Raw genomic sequence first — 27,900 nt, forward strand, 5'->3', positions numbered from 1 at the left:
ACAGGAAAAATAAATTTTATTGTACCTAATAACCGAATTGTGACAAATTAACGCTCAATTTTTTTTGTGTTAAATTTCGGCATCTGCGTATGATTCAAATGCTAGGTGGTAATTTAGAAGCTATGTTTATATCCGCTTTGTTTTGTCTCGTGACTGGAAGCGGCGATATCGTGCAGTTCTGAATGTAGTTGATGCAAGCTATGACTATCGGGGTTCGAATCCCGTAGATGTCTTTTTTTGGAAGCTTTCGAGACATGCAGGGTTTTTCTTCGTGTTTTTTTTTAATCTCTTTCATACTTGTAAATTCATCAAGTAAATTTTGGTTAGTTTATTACGTAATTGCATTATAAAATAATTAATTTGGCGATGGATTACAATATTAATGGTTCAAAAGTAGAGATCATTTTAATTCCAAGTAGTCGGTTTTTTTCAAGCTATTCAGTTTTGAGATTATAAAATTAGTCTAAGTAAATTGAGTTGAAATTTATGCGAAGGAACATTTGAATTTTTGATATACTCTTGACTTATATTTTAACTCAAGTGAAGCGAGTGTTAGCTTTTAATTGATTGCTAATGTAATCCATCGCATAGCTTTTTTTGCATTAGTTAACTTAAGCGATCATATATCAGTTTTAGACTTATAAACTTTGTCTCTAGCATACATTCTCTCCGTTTCTCATGTTCTCTGACTGGAGATTTATTCAGGCTCTGTCCATGGCCACAGCTGTCTGGTCGCCTGCCATCAGGTCTGCCCCCTTCACTCTGGCTTCTTGGCAGATGGCCAAGTGGTAGCACATGGAAATCACCAGGAAACTCAATATAACATTCTCCCCTATCGCCTGAAATGCAACATCCAATATTACGAGGCCAAACTGTTTTTTTTTCTGTAAATTGTAAGCGGATTCCGCAATAAGAACAATCTCTTGGATCTTCTTTTGTTCTTTCGTGTTCTTCGATCGTTCCGACGAAATCTTAACATGTTTAAAGACTTGTTTCTGGATTCCAGAAGCGTACGCACATCAAATTGTGCGCCAATCCGGTGCAGAGTTTGACTTCTTAATGAAGCAAAAGTGGTACAACTTGAATGGTTTAAAAGCATGAAAAACGACCTTGGAGTGCAAAAAAGAGCTTCGCTCAAAAACTCCCTTTTAGATTATATTTTTCCAGTGTAATTTTAACTATCAAGACCACCATGTTAGTATAGTTGACCGACTAAATCAATCAAGAGAGGTTCTAGGATTTTCACGCATGAAGGGGGCGTTTTCTCTGAAGTTTTTCGAAAATTGCCGTGTCTCCAAGTATATGAGAAAACGTAGAACAATGCTGTTTTGGGTACTTGGAAGATCTCACAAAAGCTGTTTTTGGGCTCTTACCCCTAGCCTAAATTCGGTGTTTTAAAGAACCTAAGGGTTGATTGATCAGACACCGAAACTGAGATAGTACCAAGGGGGGCATTTGGTTGGCAGTAGTATCGAATTCCTGATGATGAACGGGGTGTCGCCCCCTGAAGTCAATAAAATTTTCTTTTTTAGCTTTAGGGCTTGAAAAGATTAATCAAAAGGTACTGATTCTAAGATATTTACTGTTTTGAATTTATACAATAGGGGAACTATTTACTTCACTGCGGATGCACGTAGCGTCTACTATATTCAAGATGGGCACGAAGAAGCAGAGGGTATGGAGCAGACAGCTCTTGCCCAGGGTCTCAGCAATCTTTCCTGAAATCACAATACGAGACTAGCAATTGAGATTATTCTAAGGTGCGATAAGCAGCATCACCCGAAAGATAATCATTTGAATGAGTAGCCGATAAGGAATGAACTACTTTTGTATGCTCCTATGTAAGTTCAAAGAAAACGTAAGTTCAAAGAAAACGAGGATAGCCAGTTACTATGCAAGTAGCACAGAATGTTCTCATCACATTCAGAAAAAAAAATGTTTTTCTTGTTAGTGTCGTGTTTTAAGCGTGGTGTACAACCATACAAACGTATAGAACTAATGAATTACATAAACGACAACAGATGTCTTCGAGAAAAAAAATGAGGAAAAAAGTTCTTATTTTTCACTAGAATTTTTATTTGATTATTTGAAAAAATTTAAATGCCAATTCCTATTCGCACAATTTACTCGCTCTAAATTAGACAAAAAAAGTTTTCAAACCGGCTTTTATTACAATGGGAAAACCTTTTCAAGTTTTTGAAATGATCGAATCCAAACCGAAATTGTCTTATTATGATGTATCGCTCGAACCATTCCGATGATGATGTTGGGCACCTGATTTTGCGTGAACAACAAGCTAAAATCTCCACGACGACAAAACTTATTATTTTCAATTATCGGAACAAGGAAGCTTAGCAGACAACTGAGAACCTTTGGAGTATTTTAAAACCAAATATTTATTTTGTGGAGGTTAAATGGTTATTTTATCATTCTTATAAATGAAGAAAATTATAAAACGAAGTTGTTTCCTAAATAGAACTGAATTTTTTGGTCAGTTCTGAACATTTTCATAGAGTTCTCCGGAAATCGAAACTTTTTTGTTTTTAAAACGGGTTTCAGCAATTCATAGAGAATTTATGAAAGGCTATCAGGACTGTCGAAGCTGGATCCGTTTCGTTTATTTCCTCTCATTCCTGGCTAAGATTTTTTGTTATTTTGTCGCTTCTTTCGCAGAGTGTTGAATGACGTAGCTTGTCTTATCAAGGGCTGTAGATTGATAACGGAAGTCAAATTGCCCTATTAGAATTCAGTAACTTGAGGTTGAAATGGGACCAAAGTTCAATATGTTGCAAACCTAACTGATGGCCGCTTAAGGTTGGATCCCGAACCCTCTGGAACTCAACGTCGATTTTAAGATGCATTATGTGCCAATGTTCGAGCCAGATCCAAAAATTGGACTGGAAGTTGTTAGTACTTGGAAAAAAAGAACTCGGTCAGAAGTAAGCAATTCACGCAAAATATTCAGCGATGGCATTCGATTTTACGGCGACAATAGACACTAGGCACAACCCCGAACAAAGACCGCATTTGAGTTTGACTGTCTCACAAAGAAATTGTAATTCAAAGTCTTATCGCATCTTTCTTGACTTTGCGCGGACCCGAAATTTTTCAGTGTCAGCTGTAAAACGACTAAGCGTCGCGAAATTTCAAAACTAATAGCTTCAGACAAACGTAAACATACGGCCAAATCACCATAACTCCACGTCAAACCTTGAACCCAAATATTTACATAAAAAAGACATTAAAACGCCTGAAAACTTAGTGTGATGTGCTTATATGAAAGATGAACTCGAACAAATCTAATTTTTTTTTGAAGTTATCATTTGAATCAAAGTAAATCAAATAAAAAATTTTATTACCGCCAGTAGCCGCAGCTGAAATTTACTTAAACATAGTTAAGATTAAATTTCCTTGATTTCATGCAAAAGAATGATGATGTATCTAAGAACTTTTTACGGTTTTCTTGTAACAACCTTAGAGCCGATTTTTGTAAGACATAAGACTCTTATAAAAAAACGTTTTAGATTTTGAATTTTCTTAAGCTCGGGGGAAAATAGCCTTATAAAATTTTGTCATCTAATATAAAAACAGCCAAATATTACCAAAATTATTTTAAAAAGTTTTAAAAAAATTTATCCCAAAAAGTTTTTTTTCCAAAAAACATTAAGATGATTTTTACAAGCAAAGTTTGTGTGATAGTATGAACTCTCTTTTTTCCAAGCTAAGTCGCAAATTTTAGAATTCGATTTGTTAAATAACCAGCTAATAATTAAAGAATACTAAGGATAATAACACGAACCAAGATGTTACAAATAGCTCTTTAGCTTCAAAGTATCATGGATCTCTAGCGTAAAGGTAGGGACGGAGAACCGCGATAAAAAAGAGGGTTTGAACCTGGGCAGAGTCGGATGTTTTTAATGAACTTTTTCGTATAGTAATAAAAATGCTTCGCTCTATAAATTGAGGCTTGTTAGTTGGCAAGTTTTTTTTGTCAAATTGACTGGTACTACTAATGCGTTATAATTGGCTTGCATCACTTAGCATTTATGTAGACTCATAATTGGCGTGCGTCAATTAAAAATTTTTATAGAATCAAAATAATACTCATTTAGTTTTTCCCAGCAGCATTATCGGTCAATTTTTCGCTTGTGAATGCGAAGTGCAACTTCGCCTCTGTGTTTATCTCGGTTTCGTTAATTTTTATGGATGTTATTGATCTCATAACAAACTTTTGGAACACTCAGTAGAGCTAGTTTTATTTAATTCGAGTTGTTTTTAAGAGGACAAATATTGATGAAGAGCAGGCTTTTTATATCAAGAAATAGCAAACTGAAAATAGAAAAAACATGCAAATGAAAAACAAAGTTTCAATTTATAGGCGAAAACACAAATATTTAGTTTTGTCTTGACGCTACGACCTTCTTTTTGCAGAAAAAAAATTATTGATCCCAGAAAGTCAAGTTTTGGAACTTTTGAACGTTTTTTAGAAGCTTATTGGGTTTTCTTATAAAGTACCCTGTCAATATTGAGATTAAGTGTTCAATCAAATAAACCGTTTGTAGAAGCCGCCTCTCTTAATTGTTTGTAAGAAAAATGTTATGTCTTTGGGAAGATTTCATTTTCTCATAAAGTTTCAACCTCATTATTTTAGAAAAAACTACTAAGGTTTGGGGCTAAGTCCACTTTTTGAAATTAACCACTTCATCACACATCGGTAGAACAAAGTTATCAGAACACCAACCTCCGGCTCTAGCTGGGCCCTTAGTTATATTTTATCGAGACATACACAAATTTTGTTTCCTGTTGTTTTTTCAACATTCTTTTTTTTTGTTTTTTTTGTTTTCCATCGCAAGTGGTTCGAAGCTTGCCTTTGCCTCTGTGTTTAAAGTTTATAAAAACATTTTTTGTTGGTTGCATAATTATAAAAATTTTACTAACCTTGTGATTATCAATAATAATGCATCAGGGTGCTAGACTTTTTTCCGTTAAAGACTTCATTACAGATGACCAAGTTCTAGCTTGAATTATGCAAAAGCTAAATGGTTGATTTACTTGAAACTGAAATGAGAGTATATGGTTTGTGTTACACACTGAAAACTTTTTGGATTTTTTTGTACCAATAAGGTGTAAAGCTAAGATAAGTTTGTCAAGCTAAGTCGGTTTAATTTCCTTTGTTTCTAAATGCCAACTGTGTTTTATAGTACAGCGTGTAAACTAGCATCTTAAGCAAAGTAACGTGGTATACATTATGCACTCAGAAAAGTTTGGAATGAAACTTATTGGAATGAAACTTATTGAAATGTCGTTTTTTTTTGGAATCCTGGTTTTCGCATTTATTTTCCTTACCTTCTTTTTGGAATTTTTGTCAAAATTTGTTAATTAGATTGCTAAAATTCTCATTTTTGCATAGACGGTGAATGGAATTTGTGCAAACAGTGTTTCAAAGGAAAAATGCAGCCGATTAATATAAATAATGAGATATTATGCATAACATTTATTATTCAGTGCTCAAAAATGCGTATGGGGCAAGATTTTCAATACTTACTTTTTTTTAAAATGGATCAATTTGTTTTATCTAACACAAAAAACGGCACGAGGAGCATTCCGGACTTAGCTATGATATCGAATAACAAATACTCGAAGGCAGGAGCTGATCGAGGGTTTTCTCGAGGGGCGGTTTCTCAAAAATTTTTCAAAATTTTAGCGACTTTTTCTAGGTCGACCAAATTGATTTTCCGAGCTCTCCCAGAGCAGTAAAAATACCCTGTTCTTGCCAAATTTTCTGCGCCCCAGGCAATGTTTTGAAAAAAGGCCAAAAAAAGGTGTTTTAGGCACTTTTTGGACAATTTTTAGGCACTTTTTGGCCAAAGGCGCCATTAGAAATTTTTAGCCAGCAATGGATGTCTCAAAATAGTACAAAGCGGGTCGAATCCCTGAGAAAGAGACGTCCGCCCCCCCCCCCCCCCCCCAACCCACCCCTGCTCGAAAGTTTATTTTACGGTTAATTTGTTTTTGGCTAAATTTCTAAAATTTTATCAATTTTCTTGCAAATCTGGTTTTCTAGTTTTTAACTTCATCATTGCTGAAAACAAATTATTCGAACTCTAAATCTTTTGCCTTAAAATTTTTTGTTTGAAATGGCCCGAAAGTTTTATGATTGCTTTTCTCAAGATTTTTTTTGAGTTCTTTGCAATAATGATTTGTCAATGTCACATTTTTGTTTGAGCTACCTTGACACTCTACTTTTTTCTCCTTTTTTTTGAAAATTTTGAATCTTACGGTAGCTGGCTCATATTGATTATTTGTTTTCCAGATTTTTTGTCTTCTTGGCTGAAGTTTTGCCATCATTTTTTTCAAAGAGATTATACAAAGCGTTGCATGAGCTTTTTTCTGGGCGTACAGTTAAATTTTGGTTTCATGTTTCCGACTAAAGAGTGAAAAAGTGGCAAATGATCACTGAAGTTGTCTGATCTCATTCAACGGGTTCTTTTGATAGTGCTGTTTCGAATTTGATTTTTTTTTCAGATTTTGTTTCATTTTGTTTTTCTTCGTGTCAACTGTTTTGTTTATTTTTGTATCGCAAGTGGCGCGAAGCTCTATTTCGCCCGTTCCTAAATTTCATTTTCATTTTAATTTCTTTTCGTGCTAGCAATTTTTCAAGAGATTGCTTTTTAGTGGGATAAATACAGATAACCTTTAATTTGTTCCTTGGTTTAATTTCGAGAATGTTTCGGTTGATCGAAAAATGTCAAAAAATGGATAGATTATAGTGCTTATATAGTAACTGCCAGCCTAATAATAACTATAATCAATTTTGGTCAAAAAAATTTATCGAGGTTACTTAACCTAAAACTGCTCTTTTTGGTGCCAGACATTTATAATTTTCCACTCAATGCCAAAAACCGTTTCAGAAAAAATAATTAACCCAAAAAACACCGTTAAAATTGTTTGATGCCACAAATATTGCTAAAAAATTGGCATTAAATACAAAAAAAAATACAATTACTGACCTTGAACGTAGCAAGGGACCAAAAACACACAGAGACACACTTTGAAGTCGGTGAAACATCCAAGTAGATCATTCTTTTCAAAGCCACCCATTCTGAGAAATGAATTCGACAATTTCACTTGGAATACTGTTTTAGAGCTGTGTTTAAAGCGAAATAAAAATGCGAAGGTGACTTACTGGACGTTTATTTTGATACAATCAGTATTTCAAGAGTGAAGTTTGCCAGAGAGTTTTTGTCTTATCTAGGTCAACTTACCTACTAACCTACATTTCCAATACTACCATGTTAGTTCATTTATTACCTTCTAATCGCCTCGCTTTGCTTTTCCTTACTCTAATGTGATAGGATTGCTTGTTGTCGCCGAAATCACCTGATAAAATATATCGCCTATACAGGTGTGCAGAAATGGCTCAAATTTTACCCCACACAATTTAATTCGGAATCTGAAAACAACTGAAATAAGCTTCATTTGACCGATCAAATTTCAAAGCAACGCGCCATATAACATAGCAACGTGAACTAAATTTTCTCGAAAATCGAATGGAAGAACTCAAATTAGAAAACATTTTAACCCAACAGGTAAATCTAAAACAAGCCTGTGAACCAGGACCAGTTTGGCAAATATGTGTGGGTCAATTTTTACGGCGGCGAAAACGGTTGTTTCGCTTTGTTAAAAACAAACGTACTGGCATAACGGCATAAGTCTGATTCGCTCTATCCAAGAAATTTGGCAAACTTCTGTGCAGAATGAATTCGCCTTCCAACTGACAAGAAGTAAAGAAAAGTTTCACAAACTAAGCAAACCAAGCCACTAGCAAACCTATGGTTTTCTCGCTCTCTTTCAGAAAAAACCGTGAAAGAATTTCTGCGTGTTTTCTTTTTCATGTGAGTATGGTGCTTTCGGTTTTCAGAAGAAACAAAAAAAATGCTCTGTCTTGACTTCTTGTTAACCCGAATTTACCCCACTCAAAAAATCCGTTAATCCTACATTTTTCATACAGTTTTTAAAAGCTTTCTAAGACTTAAACAAATATTTTGCCTATCAAATGGTTAAAAACTTCTCTGATCTTCAAAAAACCTGGTTCATTTTTATCAGTTACGATCTGATATACGTATGTTACAAATTCGTTACAATCATATGATTTAGTCAATAGCAAAGTTTTTAAATTCCACCTGCCTATATGATAACAAATTCCCGATTTTGAAACTTCCATGAGACCGCGAACGATTTTACTACTTTAGCAAAGAAATTTGAAATGAGCTTATTTAAAAGTAAGAAAAAACACTAGAAAATTGTAGATATTTTCATGAAAAAAGGCTATGATCTAAATAAATTTAAGGGCAAAATAAAAAGCCAATTCAAATTCTCACTTTTTTAAAGGTCCAATCGCAAGGACCTTAAGGAAAAAGTTTTTTGAGTTTCAAAAAAAATACATCCACCGACAGTGAATTGACCGCGCTACTTTCTGAAACCAAAAAATGATACTTTTACCAAAAGTAGCTTGGATAATTTGCTATCGGTTATTGAATTTTTTCCGAAACTCAAATTGGTTGTTGTTCGAAACGGTCTTTCTGATTGGACATTTAAGAAAGTGAGAATTTGAATTTGCTTTTTATTTTGCCCTTAAATCATTTAGATGATAGCATTTTGCCATGAAAACGTCTAAAGTTTTCGAAGTGTTTTTTCTTACTTTTTATTAAATTCATTTCATTTTTTTGCCAAATGCAAAGCAGATAGTAGCAAAGTCATTCTTAGTTGTAAGTTTCAAAAATGGGAATTTGTAATCAGAAATGCAAGAGGTATTTAAAAACGTTGCTATTGACCAAGTTTTCTCAAATTGGATTAGTTTCATGAAAACGTGTCAATCTTAAAATATTCTTGTAATCTAAGGGGGTCTAAGCCGATATGCTTTTCTGTGAATATTAGTAATTTTGTTTCCGATTAACCGTATAAACTCCTCCTACATGACCTAACAAAGAATGTCCTGCCCTGGAAATTTAATTATGTATAAATATGCATTTCGAACAATGCGCACAAACAAATTGATTTTCAAAATGATTGTGTGGTTTCACTTGAAAGCTGTCAATGACCTAAACTAAGGTATTTTCTTTCATTTTTCTCCATTAAAACTGTTAATTTTGTATAAATCAGCGAAATAAAGAAATCATGAACTTCCATCTCTCCCGGCTACCCTTAAGTTTTTCAAACTCCTAGAACGTTATAGATTAACCAATTGGCAATTCCATGAACTTTTACTTGATAAACTACACATAAATATCAAGTAAATTTTGTAGTTATCACTAAAACAGCTGAAAATAACATAGTTTTAAGTTGAGCTAATGAGTAGTTTAGGACACTGGTTGCAAAGATAAAAAGACGCTGTAAACGAAAAACGGACAAATTTAAAATTAAAAAATTAAGACTGCTCGTATCAGGGCAAAGCCTTGAAAGTTCGACTGCCTTTGAACGTTTTTGGAGCAGCAATAACATATTAAAAATTTAATGAAATAAAATAAAATGAAAAACTTTTTTTCTAAAATTTGAAAATTTTTCTATAAAAATCATCCCCCTACACGCCATATAAAGTACAAAACAATAAATTTCGCTCCTTGCAACAAATCAATTATGGCGAAAAGGCTTCTTTCAACCAATTTGGAACAATTTCTAAGACGGATTAAATCTACGCTTACGCGTTAATAGCGCGGAATATATCGCGCGTTATTTGTCCCAAATTGGCCAAAATGGCAATCTTTAAACCCGCATAACTTTACGAAATTTAATCACAGGTGAAATATTTTTTCAACTTTAAGCTCAGAATAAACAATAGCTTTCGAATGATAAAAAAAATTCCGTCAAAAATGGCTAGTTAAAAAGTCGAAATTTGTCTGAAGAAAAAAAACCCACCCCGAGCACAAATATTCCGCTACTTTCGTATCGAAAGTCGGAACAACAAGACTGCTCGTATCAGGGCGAAGCCGTGATAGTTGCGACTGCCTTTTAGAGTTTATGGAGCAGTAATAACAAAAACAACATTAAAAAACTTAAATGAAACAAAATAAAATGAAAAACAATTTTTCGCCGAAATTTGAAAATTATTCTATTAAAATCAGCCCCCCACACGAGATTTCGTTCCTTGTAGCAAATCAATTATGGCAAATAAGCTTCTTTCAACCAATTTGGAAGGATTTATAAGACGGATTAAATCTCCGCTTACGCGTTAATAGCGCAAATTATATCGCGCGTTAATTGTCCCAAATTGGTCAAAATGGCCAAAATAACAATCTTTAAACCCTCATAACTTTACAAAAAATGATCACAGATAAAATATCTTTTCAAACTTAGGCTCAGGACAACAATAGCTTTCGAATGATATAAAAAAACTTCGTCAAAAATGGCTAGTTAAAAAGTCGAATTTTGTCTGAAGAAAAAAACCCACCCCGAGCACAAATAATCCGTTACTTTCGTATCGAAAGTCGGAACAAAAACAGGAAACTTGGCTGGTAGACAAACAGTATGCTCAATCAGAAATTTTGTGTACCAGTATTTAAGTGAAATGTCATTCAGACGAAAGAAAAAGCAATAAAAATAATTTCCTAAGCGTCCGTAAATTGAAAAAAAAAATGTTTTTTGAACATTTGAGAAAGCAAGTCTCTTGTGATTATGAACTGAATTTTTACCCGAAACAACTAACACGAGTCCTTTTGAAAAAATATGGCTGCAAGAAGACAGGTCGTGCTTAATTTCGTAAGTTTCTTAAAACTAAGGCCTCACGGGTAAAACGTGAAGACCAAATTAGTATGGAATAGTCCAATTTATCAGCATATTAGTTTCAATGATTATGAGACAATGTAAGCGATAAAATGACAAGACAATTTTGCAGCTAGGAATAACAAAAACAGCCAAAGTTTTTCGATGTAATGTTTTTGGCCTACAAATTTCGAGCTGCTTTCCTTAGGCTTGTTCAGATCGTACTCAGTCATTTAAACGAGGGTTTTGGAATTTTGACAGCTGTATGCAATTAGTAAACAGTTGTGAGAGCCCAAGTAATGTAAAATTTATTAACAAAAAACTAGATAACAAATGTATTTAAAAATATTTTGCATTTTGGCTCAGTTTATCTCTCTGGAGCACAAATTCATATTTTCATGCTGTTCTATATACAACAACTCACACGTCAATAGGATTTTTGTGAAAAGTAATGAAAGAAAAAATTAATCGTAATTTAAGTTTCCAATAATTGCGTTTACCATTAGCAAGCGTTATCAAATCAGAATAAGACTTTTTTTGGGGTTAACAACTATTTTAACAAAATCTCTTGCATCATTTTTATTTTTGATCCATATGAATTCAAAAGTCAAACGTTAATCATCGAACTTGATCTGGAGGTAATGCGCTTGCCTTTTAAACAAACCTAACTTCAGGGGTTCCAGTTCCGGCCGGATCTTGTTTTTTTTTCAGTGTCCGAAATTGAATTTTTTCGGAAAAAAATCATTAGTCTGATTTTATTTTGTCGGCTTATCTTTTTTTTCGGCTAAGTTCCAATCACACAATTTTGTGCGACGTAACCATTTTTCATTGTAGTCTCAAGTGTCGTTAATTAACTCCTGTAGTTGCTTAAAATTACTAAACCTGATTGGTATATAAGCCGTTTTTTCCTTGGTTTTTGTATTAGAAATTTTATTCTGCTTAAATGTTTTTTGAAGCATCTTTCAACTTTCGCGTTTCGAAGAAATAATAGTTCTCGTTTAATCTTTGAAACTTAAGAACTTTTAATGGTTGTCAAATTTTTCAGAAAACAACTGAAATTTACAATGGAACATGCGAAAGGGTACGCAATGAAAATAGCGATATCGATCTGTATCGGATGGGAGGCGGTGCCTTAAGTAGGATAGTCCAAGTGCAAAAAGTGTGGAAGAGCAGAAAAACGAAGCAAAAATGATTTTTATAGGCTAATTGATAAAAAGCAATTATAAGAATCGCGTCAATATTGCAAAAAGATGAACAAATATTATTTAGTTTCAATAAATTCATTAAACTTATTTTTTATAGAATGTTAAAAAAATTTTAATTACCTTCAGTCAATTGATTAATAATTTGTTCTCTCCATTGTTAACCTTGACGATTGACGATTCTTTTACTTGTTTCGTCGATTAGCTTGTTTAGTTCGATATTTCTCTTAGACTATTTCTGTATTTAGACCAATTTAGTCCTTGACCGGCCACGATCGTATAAGTCATCTGGTGATCGAAACACGTGTTATTATATATGGAACACTGATCAGTTTAATTATCTAAGTAGCACTCAGCAGCTCGACTTGCGTACGATGGTAGACTGAAAATATGATTGCATTTTATCTTTTTCATTTAAATGTTCCGGGTTGACCTCCATAGACCAAAAATGCTAATCATACAATTCCATAAACTAAGTCAATGAAAAAATACTAATCATGCTTATTTCATACATTTTGCTAAACTGGTGTCATAGATTTTCCAAAATACTTTTTATCTTCTTTTGGCAAAAAATTCGGTGTATCGTACTAAATAAAAAACATTTTGTCAAAAAAAAAGATAATCATACAAACTCCATTTATAGAACTTGTATGACCAGCATTTTTTTGATGTCGATAAAAAAACTTTCCAAGTAAAATTTAAATTGCCACAGTTTTTTTTAAACCGCAAATCGAATTTTGTACTCAAACATACAATTTTCAAAAACAAATTTTGCGTACAAATATTAATTTTTTTGTCTGCATTTCGTAGTCCTGGATACACAAAAAATGAATTTATTTTTCCATTTTTCTGAATAACTTTTTTCAAACAGTCCTAAAACTCCTATTTCTTTTCTAGGGCGTATTTGTATATGCCTCTATCAATGTTTAAAAATTTGGATATCTTAACTTTTGAAAAAAAATCATCTTTGAAAATTTTTGCCAAAATTTTAAAGTTTGATGATTTTCAGTATATGATTTGTGAAAAAAACTCATACACAATTCAGGTCGTTTCCAATGCATTGTAAATGCCAGTAGATCAACCCTTTGGTGACTCCAGTCTTGAGTAAGCCATGGGTTTAGTCACTTGTATGCGGTCACGAACACATCTCAAAAATTTAGAGAAACAAAATTTTTAAACAATCAAATTTTTGGTTGATGAATAAACGCTTGTCCTACAATTTCCATATATGAAAAAATGCTTACCTTAGAGTGTATCTGTATCTATGGAAGTGTACGAAATTATATGATAAGCGTTTTTTACATTTATGGAAGTTGTAGAATAGGCATTTTTGGTCAACCCGGGTGTATGGCAGGTTTATTTATGTCTTGATCAATGTAAGATCATTTAAAATTTCTAATTTTGAAAAAAAGGAAAATGCTAGTCATACAATTTCCATATATGAAAAATCACTTATGAAAGACCTTTATTGTAGTTTTCTGTACTTATCGAATTGCATGAAAAGTGTATGATTTTCATACTTCCATATATGATTAGCATTTTTGGTCAAACCGGGAATTTAAAGTATGCCAATATCTTCAATCGTGTTCATTGTTTCAATCGCAACAGACATCTAAAAACTTATTCACTCAAGAGCCTTATCTACAAGAATTTGCATAAGGGAAGAGATAGTTAATAGTTTTGGAGTTCCGCGAACAAAAATGATCTACAAATTTGCCAGATTCGCTAAGAATCTGTTGTCTCAGTTTTGAAAAATTACCAACAAACAGTTCAAGAAACTTTTTTGGGTTTTCAGTGCTCGATTTTCAAAAAATGAAACCAAACTCTTAAGATACAACAATCTTAAGTTTGATAAAAAATAGTCCAGTTTGTTTTATCGTCAGAACAAAATCTAATTCTGAAAATATATTTTTTTTGCGTCAAAAGCAGCTTTGCAGCTGTGCTATTTGATGTCATAAACCTCTGATGTCATAAACCTATTTTTGAATTGAAACGAAACAAAAAACAGACGCATAGCTATAAAAACACAGAAATTTTAACTATATTAATAAAAAAATTTTCTCATAATACTCATACAAACTGAAGTGTAAACGTATGTTCTTCTTAGCAAAAAAATTTTCGGAAATAAAATCGTCAACTAAGATGTGAATTTACATCCCACACACAAAACGAATCAACAGTCGAACAGAGAATGAAAGCTAGAGATTATTCGTTTTTACTGCTGCGCTTTTTGATTCGGATTTATTGCTTGAAATCTTTGACTTTTTTCATCAAAATGGCCGAAAATAGTCCAATAAATTACCTCGATTTATTGAAAAACCTTCCCCCAGATTCCAATATTGACCCCAGATTAATGATTTCTATTATCACTAACATTTTGACCAGATTTGTTTCTCTTGAAAAAAAAAATAAATGAAAGAACCAAGGAAATAATTGAGTTAAGAACAATGTTTTTGATCTCGAAAAGCGAGTAAATTTTCAGCAAAGATATTCGAGTAAAGATTGCTTAAAATTTTTTGAAATTTGATATCAACCCACACTCCACCAACCTGATTCCTGACAAGTGGAACCTAGTTTACCATTATTTTGGTGGCTATCTGTTATCAAGGCATGTCATCCTCTTCCGACACGCAAGGATTCTAGTAAAAACGTTCCAATTATTATGAAATTTGTCTACTTTTCGGACAAATATGAGTTTTTTGGAAAAAGGCGTATCTTATCTGGGAAGAAGAGTGTACAGGGAAAAGGCATATTTGGAATGAACGTTTGTCGAAATCAGATATGGAAATTAAAAGGAAATGCGATGACATGAATCTTCTTACAACGACTCATAACCGCCAAATGAAAGTTTTTTGCCAACGGCCAAATGGTTCAATTTAATCCCAAAGTGTAAATAGTCTTGCTGGAGTGGAGCAACTAGCTAATATTGCAGTCAAAAAACAGATCAGTCAAAACCGACCAGGCTATCACAACTAATCTCGGGCAGTTCTCAAGACGCTAACAAATAAGTTCACTAATTTTGATTGAATTTTTTTGAAGTTTATTACGAGAGAAATGTAGAAGAACGTCATATGGAAATTGTTTTTTAATATAAAGTCCCTTAGATGCCATCATGATCAACTCGTTATAGATATTAATCAGGTAGAACAAAAACTTTTTAATATTGCACTTTGCGAAACCTGGCTGTGTTATAATAATTATCTGAATCTCTATCATCTTGATGGCTACCATCTCTCAATTTCTAAGCACCGAAAGTATCAACGATGTGATGGATGAGCGTTTTATGTGCGCGATGACATGAATTTTCAGTTAAATAAAGTGGAGGTTAATATCGAATGCATAAACATATTTCTTGTGTATAAATTAGTCAAGATCAATAGTTTCGTTGTCTATAAACCACCACAGAGCAAAAATGAAGATTTTTGAATCAATTTGAGAGTTACCTTCTGTAGTTAAATGCTTGGAAAAGTAATTTTTTTGTTTGTGGAGGTTTTAATATCAACACATTAGATTGCAAGCCAATTTCTAAACCTTGTATCAATCTAATTAAAAGCTGTGGTGCGCATATTTTAAGTAGCAATCAAACTCGCATTATTCCAACATCGAGTGAATGAATTGATCACTTAGTATTTAATTTTGATGCCAACATAAAAACACTGGATTCAAATATTGTGATCATTTTTCTTTATTTATATCTGGGTGACCAGCAAGAAAATGAAGATTACTTCTATAGAAATCTTTTTTTTTCAGAATGTCATTCCTCTTAGAAAATAAATTTGCGAAATTTTTGAAGCTTAGTGATTCCATTGAGAAATAATGTCTGTTAGTTGAATCTATAACCTAAAATTGATGGTTTTGCGCCCTTAGAAAAATCGCTATCACAAAAACAGTCATGGGTTACCGATTAAATCAAAAAAGTCCTCAAAAACCGCAATCGGCTTTTCAGGAAATGGTTAAAAATCCTACTGAATCGAATAAATTGAAATATTTTTGAGCTAGAAGTTTAGCAACGAAGGTAAAAGAGACGAAAAAAAGAGTTCATTGTGACAAAAATGTTGGGACGGTGGGAACGGTAGAAATTCAAAAACGCTGTTCTAGGTCTTTAATGCATTTTGTAAAGGAAACTCCAGAAACACGAGTTTTTTGGATGCTGATGTTTTCAAAGATTTTTTTGCCTCAATTTGCGAGAAACTGAGAAACCCTGCGTTTGATTACAAACAAGTGGTAAGTTAAATAGATCGCATCGAAAAAGCAATGGTTTTTAATGATATTACCCTCAAAGAAATTGAAAATGACATGTGTATGTTGAAGAACAAAGGTTCAAATGGTCATGATAGCAAAAAAAAAATTAAAAATTATCTCTGCCTGTAATTTCTGAAAGAATTTGCAGCCTTTTCAACCAGTGCGTTAGCAGTGGTTATTTTCTTCAAGGCTTAAGAGTTGCAAAAGTTATGCCCCCTTTTTTAGGGAGGTTTATCAGAATCTCTGGAAAATTGTTGACTTTTTAGTTTACTCGGTTCAATCAGCAAAATTTCCGAAAATTTAGTATTCAATAGAGTGTATAACTTTGCTAACAAACAGAAGGTTCGTTATGAAAAACAGTTTAAATTTCTAAAGAAAAAGTCATGCGTGGTCTCTTTAATCAAGTTCACAGAACTTATTAGAAAGGGATGAGACAAAAAATGGTAGGTCTCAAAATTGCGTTTGATGCCATGAATCATGATCGTCTTTTGGCAAAATACAGAAATACGGCTATAGAAATTGGTTTCAATGTCTTCTGAAAAATTACTTTACACAACGTTTTCAATTTTGTTCAAACTGGGGAAAAACGTCTTCCAGGCGCTCTAAAATTTATGGAGCACCGCAAGGGTCAGTTCTAATTTTAATGAATTTTATTTTTCAATATATATAAATTATCATCTGAAAACTGCTGAAGGATCTGAGGTAGTTCTATTTGCTGATGTTATCACAATATGCAAAGCAGAAAAAAATTATTGCCATAGCTTTGATAGCTCGTTAAATAAAGTGGATAGATGGTTCAAAGCGAAGGGACTTGGTTTCAATCCTGGTAAAACTCAAATGATGTAACTTGCTAGTAGTTTTTCAAAAGAACATTTTGCTTTTCTTCCTTCAGCTCAAATTACAAATGTGTGTAAATTTTTAGGCGTTTTTGTTGATGAAAAACTTTTCTCAAAATTCACATTGAACAGGTGTGCAAAAAATTAACTAAATTTTGTGGCTTTGTCTGGAAAACTAGGTATAATATATTTAAACAGCAGATGCTTTGTTTTTACAAAGCATATGTAATTCTTACAATCAATTATGGAATTTTAATACACGGCAATAAATCCCAATCTCAGATAATGATTTATATCAATTTAAAATCCATTTAAGCGCGTGAAATGTACATTGTTAATTTAAACAAACGTTGTTTTTCATCGGGTGCGATCCCCGACTACTTGACTTGAACGCGCATAAAATTTCCGCTTCATAAAAAATTGTAATATGAAAATTAACAACTATGGCTAACACCTCAAAATGCGTCCAATTAAAGTTTTGAAACCATATGTTTGCACGTCTGTATAATTATTCGAACTTACTAAAACAAGGTTTTAGATAAATAATTGGATTTTTGCGATTTTTGACTGTTGGTATCTTTGTACGTTCAGTTCGTTTCTTATAATTTTGTGAAAGAATGAAGCTCACAAAACATGTTAATGAGAATTAGTTTCAAATTTGGCTTTATTTCGGTTGCTCACTCAGCGGAAGCCTAGCAATTACCTAGCAATTACTTGAGCAAAACTTATTCCTAATCAATCGAGTCTTGATTTATAGTAAACTCATTTTTTTCCGCCACATCGATCTTACTTACAGATAAAAATTACCCCGGCAAGATCAAATGTCATAAGTTCGAATACATAAATACATTTTTCATTTTTTTTCTACTTTATAAGTTTTTAGGCTTAAATGGGATCAACTTATAATTTTTCAACTTTGTGAGCTGATTTTGCGTTTATTGAAAAAAAAAACACAATACACCCCTAAAAATCCAAAAACTTTAGAATTTTCTGAACTGAAAGTCCATCCAAATCGAATTGAATTGATTTTTAAGACCTAAATCGATCAAAAACTTCCAAGAAAGATTGATTTAAATCCTTTTAAAATGGGTTTAAGCGAGATTTGGATGGATTTAAGTGAGTTTCGGATGTATTCTAGGGAGTCCGAAAAACCATCCAAATTGATATAAATCGATTTTTTTAGACACCAAAATTGATCTAAACTTTTCAAAAAAGATCGATTCAAATCGATTTAAAACCACTTTAAGTTCATAAAATGTACAATGCTAATCATTTTCGATCAATTTAATATCGGTTTACAATCAATTCAAATCGCTCCAAAACCATTTTTGACAATGCGAGTACCGCTAAACAGAGATCGCTTACAGTTATACTTGTGCAGGCTTTTAACTATTTAAAACAAAATGACTTGATACCTGTTAAAAAACATGAAAGTGACAAGTTGGCTGTTTTGAGATTTTTTAAACATTTTTTTTTTCAAATTTACCTAAAAGACAATCAGGACCTCTATAAAATGTTTTTTTTTTAATCTTCAGCCCTTAAATTAGTTTGTTTGGTGAGTTAATGCTGGCTGTCTTCTCTTTAATCTCCAAGATATCCTTCTCGATGAGCAGTACTGATCGTTAGGATCTCCCTCCAGACATAATATATTGCTTTTGGCGTTGTAAATGTAGCTGGTAAACTCAAATTTTAAGTTTCAAAAGTGAGGCTGCTTTGCAGTCTATTTATCTCATTATCCGTTTATTTATAATGTAGTTGAAAAAAAATCTTAGTGTTCCAAAACAATTGTCAAATTTTCACGATCTTAGCAGCTATGATCTTAAGAGTACTCCCACAGAAATTTTTCAGTCTAAACCTATTTAAATAAACGTTCTTTTTCATCTGGTGTAAGCCACAACTACTTGAAGTGAACGCGCATAAATTTTCCGCTTCATGAAGAATTGTAATATGAATATTAGCATCTATGGCTAACATCTCAAAATGCGTTCCGTTAAAGTATTGAAACAATCTGTTCTCACATTTGTATGTTTATTCGCATTTTTTTAAGCAAATTGTGAGATAATTCAATGATTTTTGCAAAATTTTGACTATTGATATCTTTGTACGTTCAGTTCGTTTCTTGCCAATTTGTGAAAGTATGAAGCTCATAAAACATGTTAATGAGAATTAGTTTCAAATTTGGCTTTATTTCGGTTGCTCACTCAGCGGAAGCCTAGCAATTACCTAGCAATTACTTGAGCAAAACTTATTCCTAATCAATCGAGTCTTGATTTATAGTAAATTCAATTTTCTCCGCCACATCGATCTTACTTACAGATACAAATTACCCCGGCAAGATCAAATGTCATAAGTTCGAATACATTTTTCAATTTTTTCTATTTTATAAGTTTTTAGGCTTAAATGGGATCAACTTATAATTTTTCAACTTTGTGAGCTGATTTCGCGTTTTTTGAAAAAAACACAATCCCCCTCACTACCTCTAGAATTCTAATAAATGAAAAATTTACATTTTTCTGAAGTGAAAGTCCATCCAAATCGAATGAAATTCATTTTTAAGACCTAAATTGATCAAAATTTTCCAAAAAAAGATTGATTTAAATCCATTTAAAATGGATTTAAGCGAGATTTGGATGGATTTAAGTGAGTTTCGGATGTATTCTAGTTAGTCCAAAAACCCATCCAAATCGATATAAATCGATTTTTTAGACACCAAAATTGATCTAAATTTTTCAAAAAAGATCGATTTAAATCGATTTAAAACCACTTTAAGTTCGTAAAATGTACATTGCTAATCAATTTGGATCAATTTAAAACCGATTTAAAATCAATTTAAATCGATTCGAATCCATTTTTGTCAATGCGAGTACCGCTAAACATAGATCGCTCACTTCCAGTTATACTTGTGCAGGCTTTTAACTATTTAAAACAAATTGACTTGATACCTGTTAAAATACATGAAAGTCACAATTTGGCTGTTTGAGATTTTTTAAACATTTTTTTTCCAAATTTACCTAAAAGACAATCAGGACCTCTATAAACTGTTTTTCAACTTCAGCCCTTACATTAGTTTGTTTGGTGAGTTAATGCAGGCTGTCTTCTCTTTAATCTCCAAGATATCCTATGGCTAACATCTCAAAATGCGTTCCGTTAAAGTTTTGAAACAATCTGTTCTCACATCTCTATATTTATTCGCATTTTTTAATTCAAATTGTTAGATGATTCAATGATTTTTGCAAAATTTTGACTATTGGTATCTTTGTACGTTCAGTTCGTTTCTTGTCAATTTGTGAAAGTATGAAGCTCATAAAACATGTTAATGAGAATTAGTTTCAAAATCGGCTTTATTTTGGATGCTCAGCGGAAGCCTAGCAGTTACCTAGCAATAACTTGAACAAAATTTATACTTACTCATTCGAGTCTTGATTTATAGTAAATTTAATCCGCAAATCTGTAAACTTAAGCAGGTTTATGATCCGCAAATTTTCTCTGGCACACATGTGTTACAGATAACAACTACCCCGACAAGATCAAATGTCATAAGTTCGAATACATTTTCCATTTTTTTAACTTTATGTTCCAAATTTTTGGGCGTAAGAGAAATCGACTTATAATTTGTCGACTTGGTGATCTAACTTTGTGTTTTTTGAAGAAAAAAATTTAACCCACCTCTTTACCTCTAGAAACCCAAAAAGATAAAATTTTTAGAATTTCAGAACTTATATTTTCAAGTTTTTCATGACAACAATTTTGTAGTCAGCTCAACGAGAGTTTTCTCCAATTTTGTCGTCTCAATAAAATTCTTAAAATGTTTATTCCACTAAAACTGTGTGGCTGAACGTATATTTCTGAAATTGAACAGCATTCGATACAAAATTATACAAGACTGCTCGCATCAGGGCGAAATGATTGTTCCGACTGCCTTTTAAGGTTTATGGAGCAGTAATAACATTAAAAAAATCCAAAATTTGAAACTTTTTCTATAAAAATTATCACCCGCACGTCATATGAACTACGGTGCACATGCAATTGGAGTTATTTCTCGGTTTAAGGTAGCCGGTGGGCGTGCTACGCGCGCGTCGCCGCTTTACGGCGATAACCGGCTCTAATTTTCGTATAGAGTCCTACCTTCTGTTGGCAAGCTCGCAACACGTTGGCGCGACTGCGGTGGTCAATATTATTGGCTGTATTGTCTCTGGCTGAACTGTCTGCATACTTTTGGCTGAATTGTCTGAACTTCAAATCGGCTGAATTGTCTTTGGCCGAATTGTCTGGACGCGATAAAATACAAAAGAATAGATATCGCTCCTTACAACAAATCATTTATGGCAAATAAGCTTCTTTCAACCAGTTTGGAATGGTTTCTAAAACGGATTAAATCATCGATAATTTTCTTTTAAATATTTTTCACAATTTTTGGTTAGGTCGCTCTGTAAGTTGTTTCATTTTCCGTCAGCTATCTTGCAATGCCATGTTTATGTGGTATCTCAAGTTGACAAGTGAAGTTGTGCTATTTCCTATGCAACCAAATAAAGCTGTGCAATTCGCAAGGAAAAATTCATTTATAATGCAAGGTCTTTATTATTGTTCCGACTTTCGTAATGAAAGTAACGGAATATTTGTGCTGGGGGCGGGTTTTTCTCTTCAGTCAAAATTCGACTTTTTAACTAGCCATTTTTGACGGAATTTTTTAATATCATTCGAAAGCTTTTGTTTTTTGAACTTAAATTTGAAAAAATATTCCACCTGTGATCATTTTTCGTAAAGTTATGGGGGTTAAAGATCGCCATTTTGACCAATTTGGAACAACTAACGCCCAATATTTTTCGCACTGTTAACGCGTAAGCGGAGATTTAATCCGTCTTAGAAATAAAACTAAATTGGTTCAAAGAAGCTTATTTGCCATAATTGATTTGTTATTAGGAGTAAAATTTATCACTTCGTTGTGAATATGACATGTGGGGGGATGTTTTCACAAAAAACTCAATTTTTTTTAAATACATTTAAATTTTTCATGTTATCACTGCTCCATAGACTTTAAAAAGTAGTCGGAACATTCAGGGCTTCGCCCTGATACGACCAGTCTTGTGTTAACTTAACTATCACTACCGTGTTTTTTATAGCTCTTAGTTTTTGTAAATTTTTCAAATAAATTTATGTTAATTTATTATATACTTGCGACTAAAAAGAAGTTTGACGATGGGTTACAATATCAAAATTTCGAAATTGGAGATCGCTGGGTTTTCAAACGATTCAGTTTTTAGCTTTTATCATATAGTTGAAATGTTTGGAGTTGAAGTTCGAAACATTTAAGTTTTAAAAATTTTTCTGGCTTTTAATTTAACTCAATTGAACAAAACGATAACTTCTGTCTGACTGATAATGTAATCCATCGCTTAGCTTTGTTTGCAGTTCGCTTCACCAATCATTATATTTTTTATACTGATAGACTTCATCTCGAGTTCCATTGTTCCCTGATTGTTTGTTCAGGCTCTGTCCATGGGCACAGCTGTCTGGTCGCCTGCCATCAGGTCAGCCCCCTTCACTCTGGCTTCTTGACAGATGGCGAAGGGGTAACAGAGGAGAATCACCAGCAGACTGATTATTATATTCTCCCCTATCGCCTGAAATTCATCATACTCACAAGTTCGATTCCCACTAGGACCTTTTTTTGCAATGCTTCATTTCTTCTTTTTCTAAATGCAACATCCAAACTCTACCTCTCCTGACTTGAATATATTTTATTTGAGTGTGAAAATCAAGTAAGTGGGAAATGAGTTTTCGTCAATGTACATTTTCTTAAACGACCATCACAACTGTATTTTGCCAAAAAAACCAAACACGGGCTGGTCTGATTTTTACTTGCATTAAAAGGACGTTTTTTTATTCAAAAAATGAAAAATACAGTGCATGCAAACAATCGGGAAAACGTGGAAAAAATGCTGCCATACGCAATTCTTGGAAAAATCTGATCTACAAAAACATTTTTTTTTGGTGCGCGCACCCTCTTAAAATCATTCGAAGGGTTGAAAAAATGGTTGATTGATCGGACACGGATACCGTGATATATACTTAAGACAAATTTTTGTTGGGCAGAAGAATCGAATTCTAGTTGATGAACAGGCGATTGAAATCACCTACACATTTTTTCTTCGAACTTTGCAGGTCTTGAAAGTAATGTATTTGCTATTGTGAAATTATGTGATACAAGGAATTAATTACATCACTGCGGATACATGTGGCATCTACCACATCCAAGATAGGCACGAAGAAGCAGAGGGTATGAAGCAGACAGCTTTTGCCAAGGGTCTCCGCTATCTTTCCTGTAATAACAAAGCGAGAGTTTAAGCAGTGAGTTCATTCTCAAGTGCAACACGCGGCACCAATATGATACATTTTTTTACTTAAACGAGTTGCCGGTGAGAAAATAACTGAGCCCAGATTTCGAAACAAAAAAAATTCCAATTTAAAAAAAAAATTCAAATGAGTTTCTGTATGGCGCTCTGAATGTTACAAATTGCACTTTAGCGTTGTTGGTTTTTTTTTCAAATTGTTTTTTTTTCATTTTACACCACTAGACTTATAAGCTTATTTGCGATAATTGAGTTGTTAATAGGAGTAAAATCTATCACTTCGTTGTGAATATGACATGTGTCTGATAAGATATGCAAAAAATGCTCGCCTCGACTCAATTCGGAGTGATTTAATTTTCCGCTTACGCTTTAATAGGACGAAAAGAATCATTAGCTATCATTATCCAAAATGAACTATTGTAGAAAAGTTCCTTTTAAATTCAAGCCGCTATAGTTTTGAGGTTTAGAAATCAGTATTTTTCAAATGGTATAATAAAACTTCACTTGATATGACCAGTCAATTTTTTTGAAAGGGGAACATAAACATTAGGCAACATCCGAGAATATTTTGATTTTTTAAAACAGGAAAGTTGTTTTTTTTTGCGGAAAAACTTACATTTTCAGTTTTTCAAATTAAGTTTTTTTTTAATCCAGTTTGTTTTGTCGCTTTTCTCGCAAAATGATGAGACAACCGCAACGTGTACATGTCCCAACAAAGACTTCAATATTAAGAAACTCTAGCTGAGGATTCAAGTTTTGAAATTTTTCAAACCCAAAAAGATTTATCGCGGTTTTGCTATTGCGTCTAAAATTATCACTGCTGATTGGGATTTAAAAAGATATATATCTCTAGAAATAAGGCCACGTTTTGCGTTCTACTTCATTTCACTTGCAAAAAAGCACCTAAACTTTACCATCTCATAACGAGACCAGTAAGTTAAACAAGACCGCTCGTATCAGGGCAAAGCCCTGAATGTTCCGACTGCCTGTTAAGGTCTATGGAGCAGCAAGAACATGAAAAATTGAATGTAATAAAATAAAATTAAAATCATTTGTGAAAACATCCCTCCACACGCCATATTAAGTACAAAGGGATAAATTTTGCTTCTATTAACAAATCAATTATGACTTATAAGCTTCCTTGAATCAATTTGGAACGATTTCTAATACGGATTAAATCCCCGCTTACGCGTTAATAGCGCGAAATATATCGCGCGTCAATTGTCCCAAATTGGCCAAAATGGCAATCTTTAAACCCCCCTATCTTTACAAAAAATGATCACAGGTGAAATATTTTTTCAATTTTAAGCTCAGGACAACAATACCTTCTGAATGATGTAAAAAAAATTCCGTCAAAAATGGCTAGTTAAAAAGTGAAGAAAAAAAACCCAACCCGAGCCTAAATATTCTGTTACTATCGTATCGAAAGTCGGAACAACAAGTGTTACTGGAACTTTATCGAGTAACGATTAATATCGTGAAGTACAGTTGGGTTTCACAACAGTTGATACTGTGAGCATTAGACAATCCACGTCATATCACTGTTTAAGAGTAATTCAGGCTCCTGTCTAAAGTAAACACAATCTTAATCTATCAATGCTTTAGTAATTGAAACCTGCTCTATTTCGCCGCTCTGTGAAGCAAAAATCTAAAAGATTTGGAAATTTGCAAGATAAGCACTTCATTTTGGCAATGTTTGACTGCCTGCAAAAAAAAGTTGGCAACAATCGGCCTTAAAAATACATAGTTTCAAAAAGAACGTCTGAAAATTTCGTATAATTGTGCTTATGTGAAACATATACACAAAAGCATCATGATTTTTCAAGATTTAAACCTAGACTAAATTTAACTAAAAGTATCTATTTCAACCCTCAGACGCTGCTGCTGAAGCTTATTCAAACTTAGTTGAATTTTAATAAATTACATTAACTTAAATGAAATTAAAATAATACAGAAGTCTGTAAATCTCACCTACGATTTATCTTAGTCATCTGAATGATCTGAGGTTATTATTAATAATACCTTAAATGTATAAAAGTTACAATTAGGATTTACCAATTAGGTTTTACCCTATTTTTGTCCTTCTTTTTTCAAATGATTTGAAAAATGACACGGAATCAAAAAGACACTCTCTCCTTAAGTTGAGACTACAGTAATTTAAAACATTGAGCTAATAAGCTTAATATTTCAATCTTTTCCCATACTATTAGTATCTTGAATGGTTACCTTGCCATTAAAGTTTGTCAATTTTCTGACATATCAGTTTCTTTATTTCAATTGTTTTAATCAGTATCGTAAAAATGATACCAATGGTCTTCAACCACCATTTCTACAAACATTTTTTTTTGCGCTGAGAGACGTCTGAAAACAGAAGTTTTTTTGTCTAATGGCGATCCCCCAGACAGATTTTTTTTCAAGGTAATCAATCAAAAAAAAATTAAAAACGAAAGTGCACCAATACTCGGAGCAAGTTATTATGATTATTGTTTTAGCGCAACACAGTTTAGGTTTCACCTCTATTTCATAATTATTTTTGTACGTTTTACTTGCATAGCAAATTTTAAATGTTGTAGCCCAATCAAGAAATGCTATCTACTCATGCTATGTTATCTATTTCTTTGAAGTTGTTTTTGAGAGGGCAAAAATGTAGGAATCTTTGCTCATTTTGTGTTTTCTTGATTCACCACTTTTACTGAATTTTATATCGCAAGTGGTGCGCAACTCCACTTTGTCTCTGTGTCCCATACTTTGATTTTCTATTCATTTTTTTCTGTTTGCATTTTGACAAAATATCGGCGTTTTTATGTAAGATTGATTCTATTTTAATTTCGAGAATGTTTCAGATAATCAAAAATAGGTCAAAAATGAACTCAACAGAAGCATAAAATATTCCATACATTTTTCAATTTCGAAAGATGGTTTTCACAATGACTCACCCTGTACATAGCATGGGACGAGGAAGACGCAGAGGCACACTTTGAAGTCAGTGAAACATCCGAACAGATCATTTTTGTCGAAACCAATCAAACCCATACTGAGAAACGAACTTGAGAATTTTCTCTTGAAAAACTGTTTCAGATTCGAATTTAAAAGAAAATAAGAAAACGTAGACAACTTACTGAACGTTGACTGTGGCGCGATATAGAAATCAAACAGTCCAAAGTTTGCGAGAGAGTTTTGTCTTATCTATGTCGACTGACCTACTAACCTACATTACCAATACTACCATGTTAGCTGATTTATTACCTTGTAATAGCTTTACCTTTTCTTACTCTTGTGTGATAGGATTGTTTGATGGCGAATTCACCTGATGCAAAGAGTTTGCCAATATAACTCCACAAAAAGCTCAAGCTTTACCATTTAGAGTTTAGTTGGGAACCAGAAGTCAACTAAATTTACCTCATTTAACCAATCAATTTTCAAAGCAATTCGTGATATAACACAGCAACGAGAACTAAGTTTTTCGATAAAAGCACAACTCAAATTATTACTAACTCCAAAGAACGTTTACCTCGATAAAAGCTAAAACTAAAACCAATAGTGTTAAGAAGGAAACTGTGGGCAAATATAAGAAGGTCAATATATTTTGTCGACAAAAACGGTTCTTTTGGGTTGTTAAGAACAAACATAATATTATACGTCTTCTCGATCAAAGTTTTTCAGAAAATTCCTGCTGAGTGCTCAGGTTGAATTGGACATTTTATTCCACTCCTTATAAGTAGGACCAATTGAACGGTTTTATGTCAGTCGGGGCAGAGCAGTTTTTAATTTGAACTACATATTTTTGACATTTTTTGTCTGTTTGTAATAGAGATATACTCAGTGCTCTCCATTTTGATTTTTTTTTCAATTACAAAAACAACTTTTATTCAAAGTAGAAGTAATTAATATTGTTATTTAACTCACCTGCGGATTTGAGGGGGAAGGTGCTGGGGTTGCGGACGCAGAAAATTTGGTCAAAATGGGGTCTTTATAGTGATTTGGGAGAACTAAGAAAATTAATTTGGTCGACCTAAAAGTTGATCGACAAAGTTTTTGGAATCCCCCTTGAGAAAATCCTAGATACGCCCTTGATTCGACTGCATAGTTTTATAGTCACTAATTTTTTCCCTCCCACGCACCATTATTCTGACTATGTCTCGCTATTTAATCACATTGGTATACCAGTAACTCAACTACAACGCTACCCGCACTGCCAAAAATGGTTTCGGATCGATTTTTTTTTAAATCGATTTAAATCGATTTTCTTGAAAGTTTTGTATCGATTCAAGTATCTAAAAATCTATTTTAATTGATTTGGATGGATTTTCAGACTGGATGGATTTTCTTGAAAGTTTTGTATCGATTCAAGTATCTAAAAATCTATTTTAATTGATTTGGATGGAATTTATTTTTCTAACACGGCGAAAATATTTGAGCTTGAAAATATGCTCATTGTAACATGAGCTTGACAATATGCTCAAAAAAAATTGTCCTTGTAAACCAATTTATGGGCAAAAACCTGTGTAACAA

General features: G+C 33.0%; 2 protein-coding genes across 2 annotated transcripts; both read right to left on the minus strand.

Moving 5' to 3' along the window:
* Positions 1-518: 518 nt before the first annotated feature.
* On the minus strand, positions 519-7,271 carry LOC134854081 (uncharacterized). The gene is made up of 3 exons (XM_063870156.1): positions 7,011-7,271; positions 1,618-1,718; positions 519-839 (listed from the first exon to the last, which is right to left on the minus strand). The coding sequence occupies exons 1-3, from the start codon at positions 7,099-7,101 to the stop codon at positions 702-704; spliced, it is 330 nt and encodes a 109-aa protein (XP_063726226.1). The 5' UTR covers positions 7,102-7,271; the 3' UTR covers positions 519-701.
* Positions 7,272-22,376: 15,105 nt separating this feature from the next.
* On the minus strand, positions 22,377-26,596 carry LOC134854083 (cornifelin homolog A-like). Its single transcript, XM_063870157.1, has 3 exons — positions 26,325-26,596; positions 23,258-23,358; positions 22,377-22,659 (listed from the first exon to the last, which is right to left on the minus strand). The coding sequence occupies exons 1-3, from the start codon at positions 26,419-26,421 to the stop codon at positions 22,522-22,524; spliced, it is 336 nt and encodes a 111-aa protein (XP_063726227.1). The 5' UTR covers positions 26,422-26,596; the 3' UTR covers positions 22,377-22,521.
* Between the last annotated feature and the right edge of the window lie 1,304 nt (positions 26,597-27,900).

The sequence above is a fragment of the Symsagittifera roscoffensis genome, chromosome 9, assembly GCF_963678635.1.
Source record: "Symsagittifera roscoffensis chromosome 9, txSymRosc1.1, whole genome shotgun sequence".
In the NCBI taxonomy this organism is placed as follows: domain Eukaryota; kingdom Metazoa; phylum Xenacoelomorpha; order Acoela; family Convolutidae; genus Symsagittifera; species Symsagittifera roscoffensis.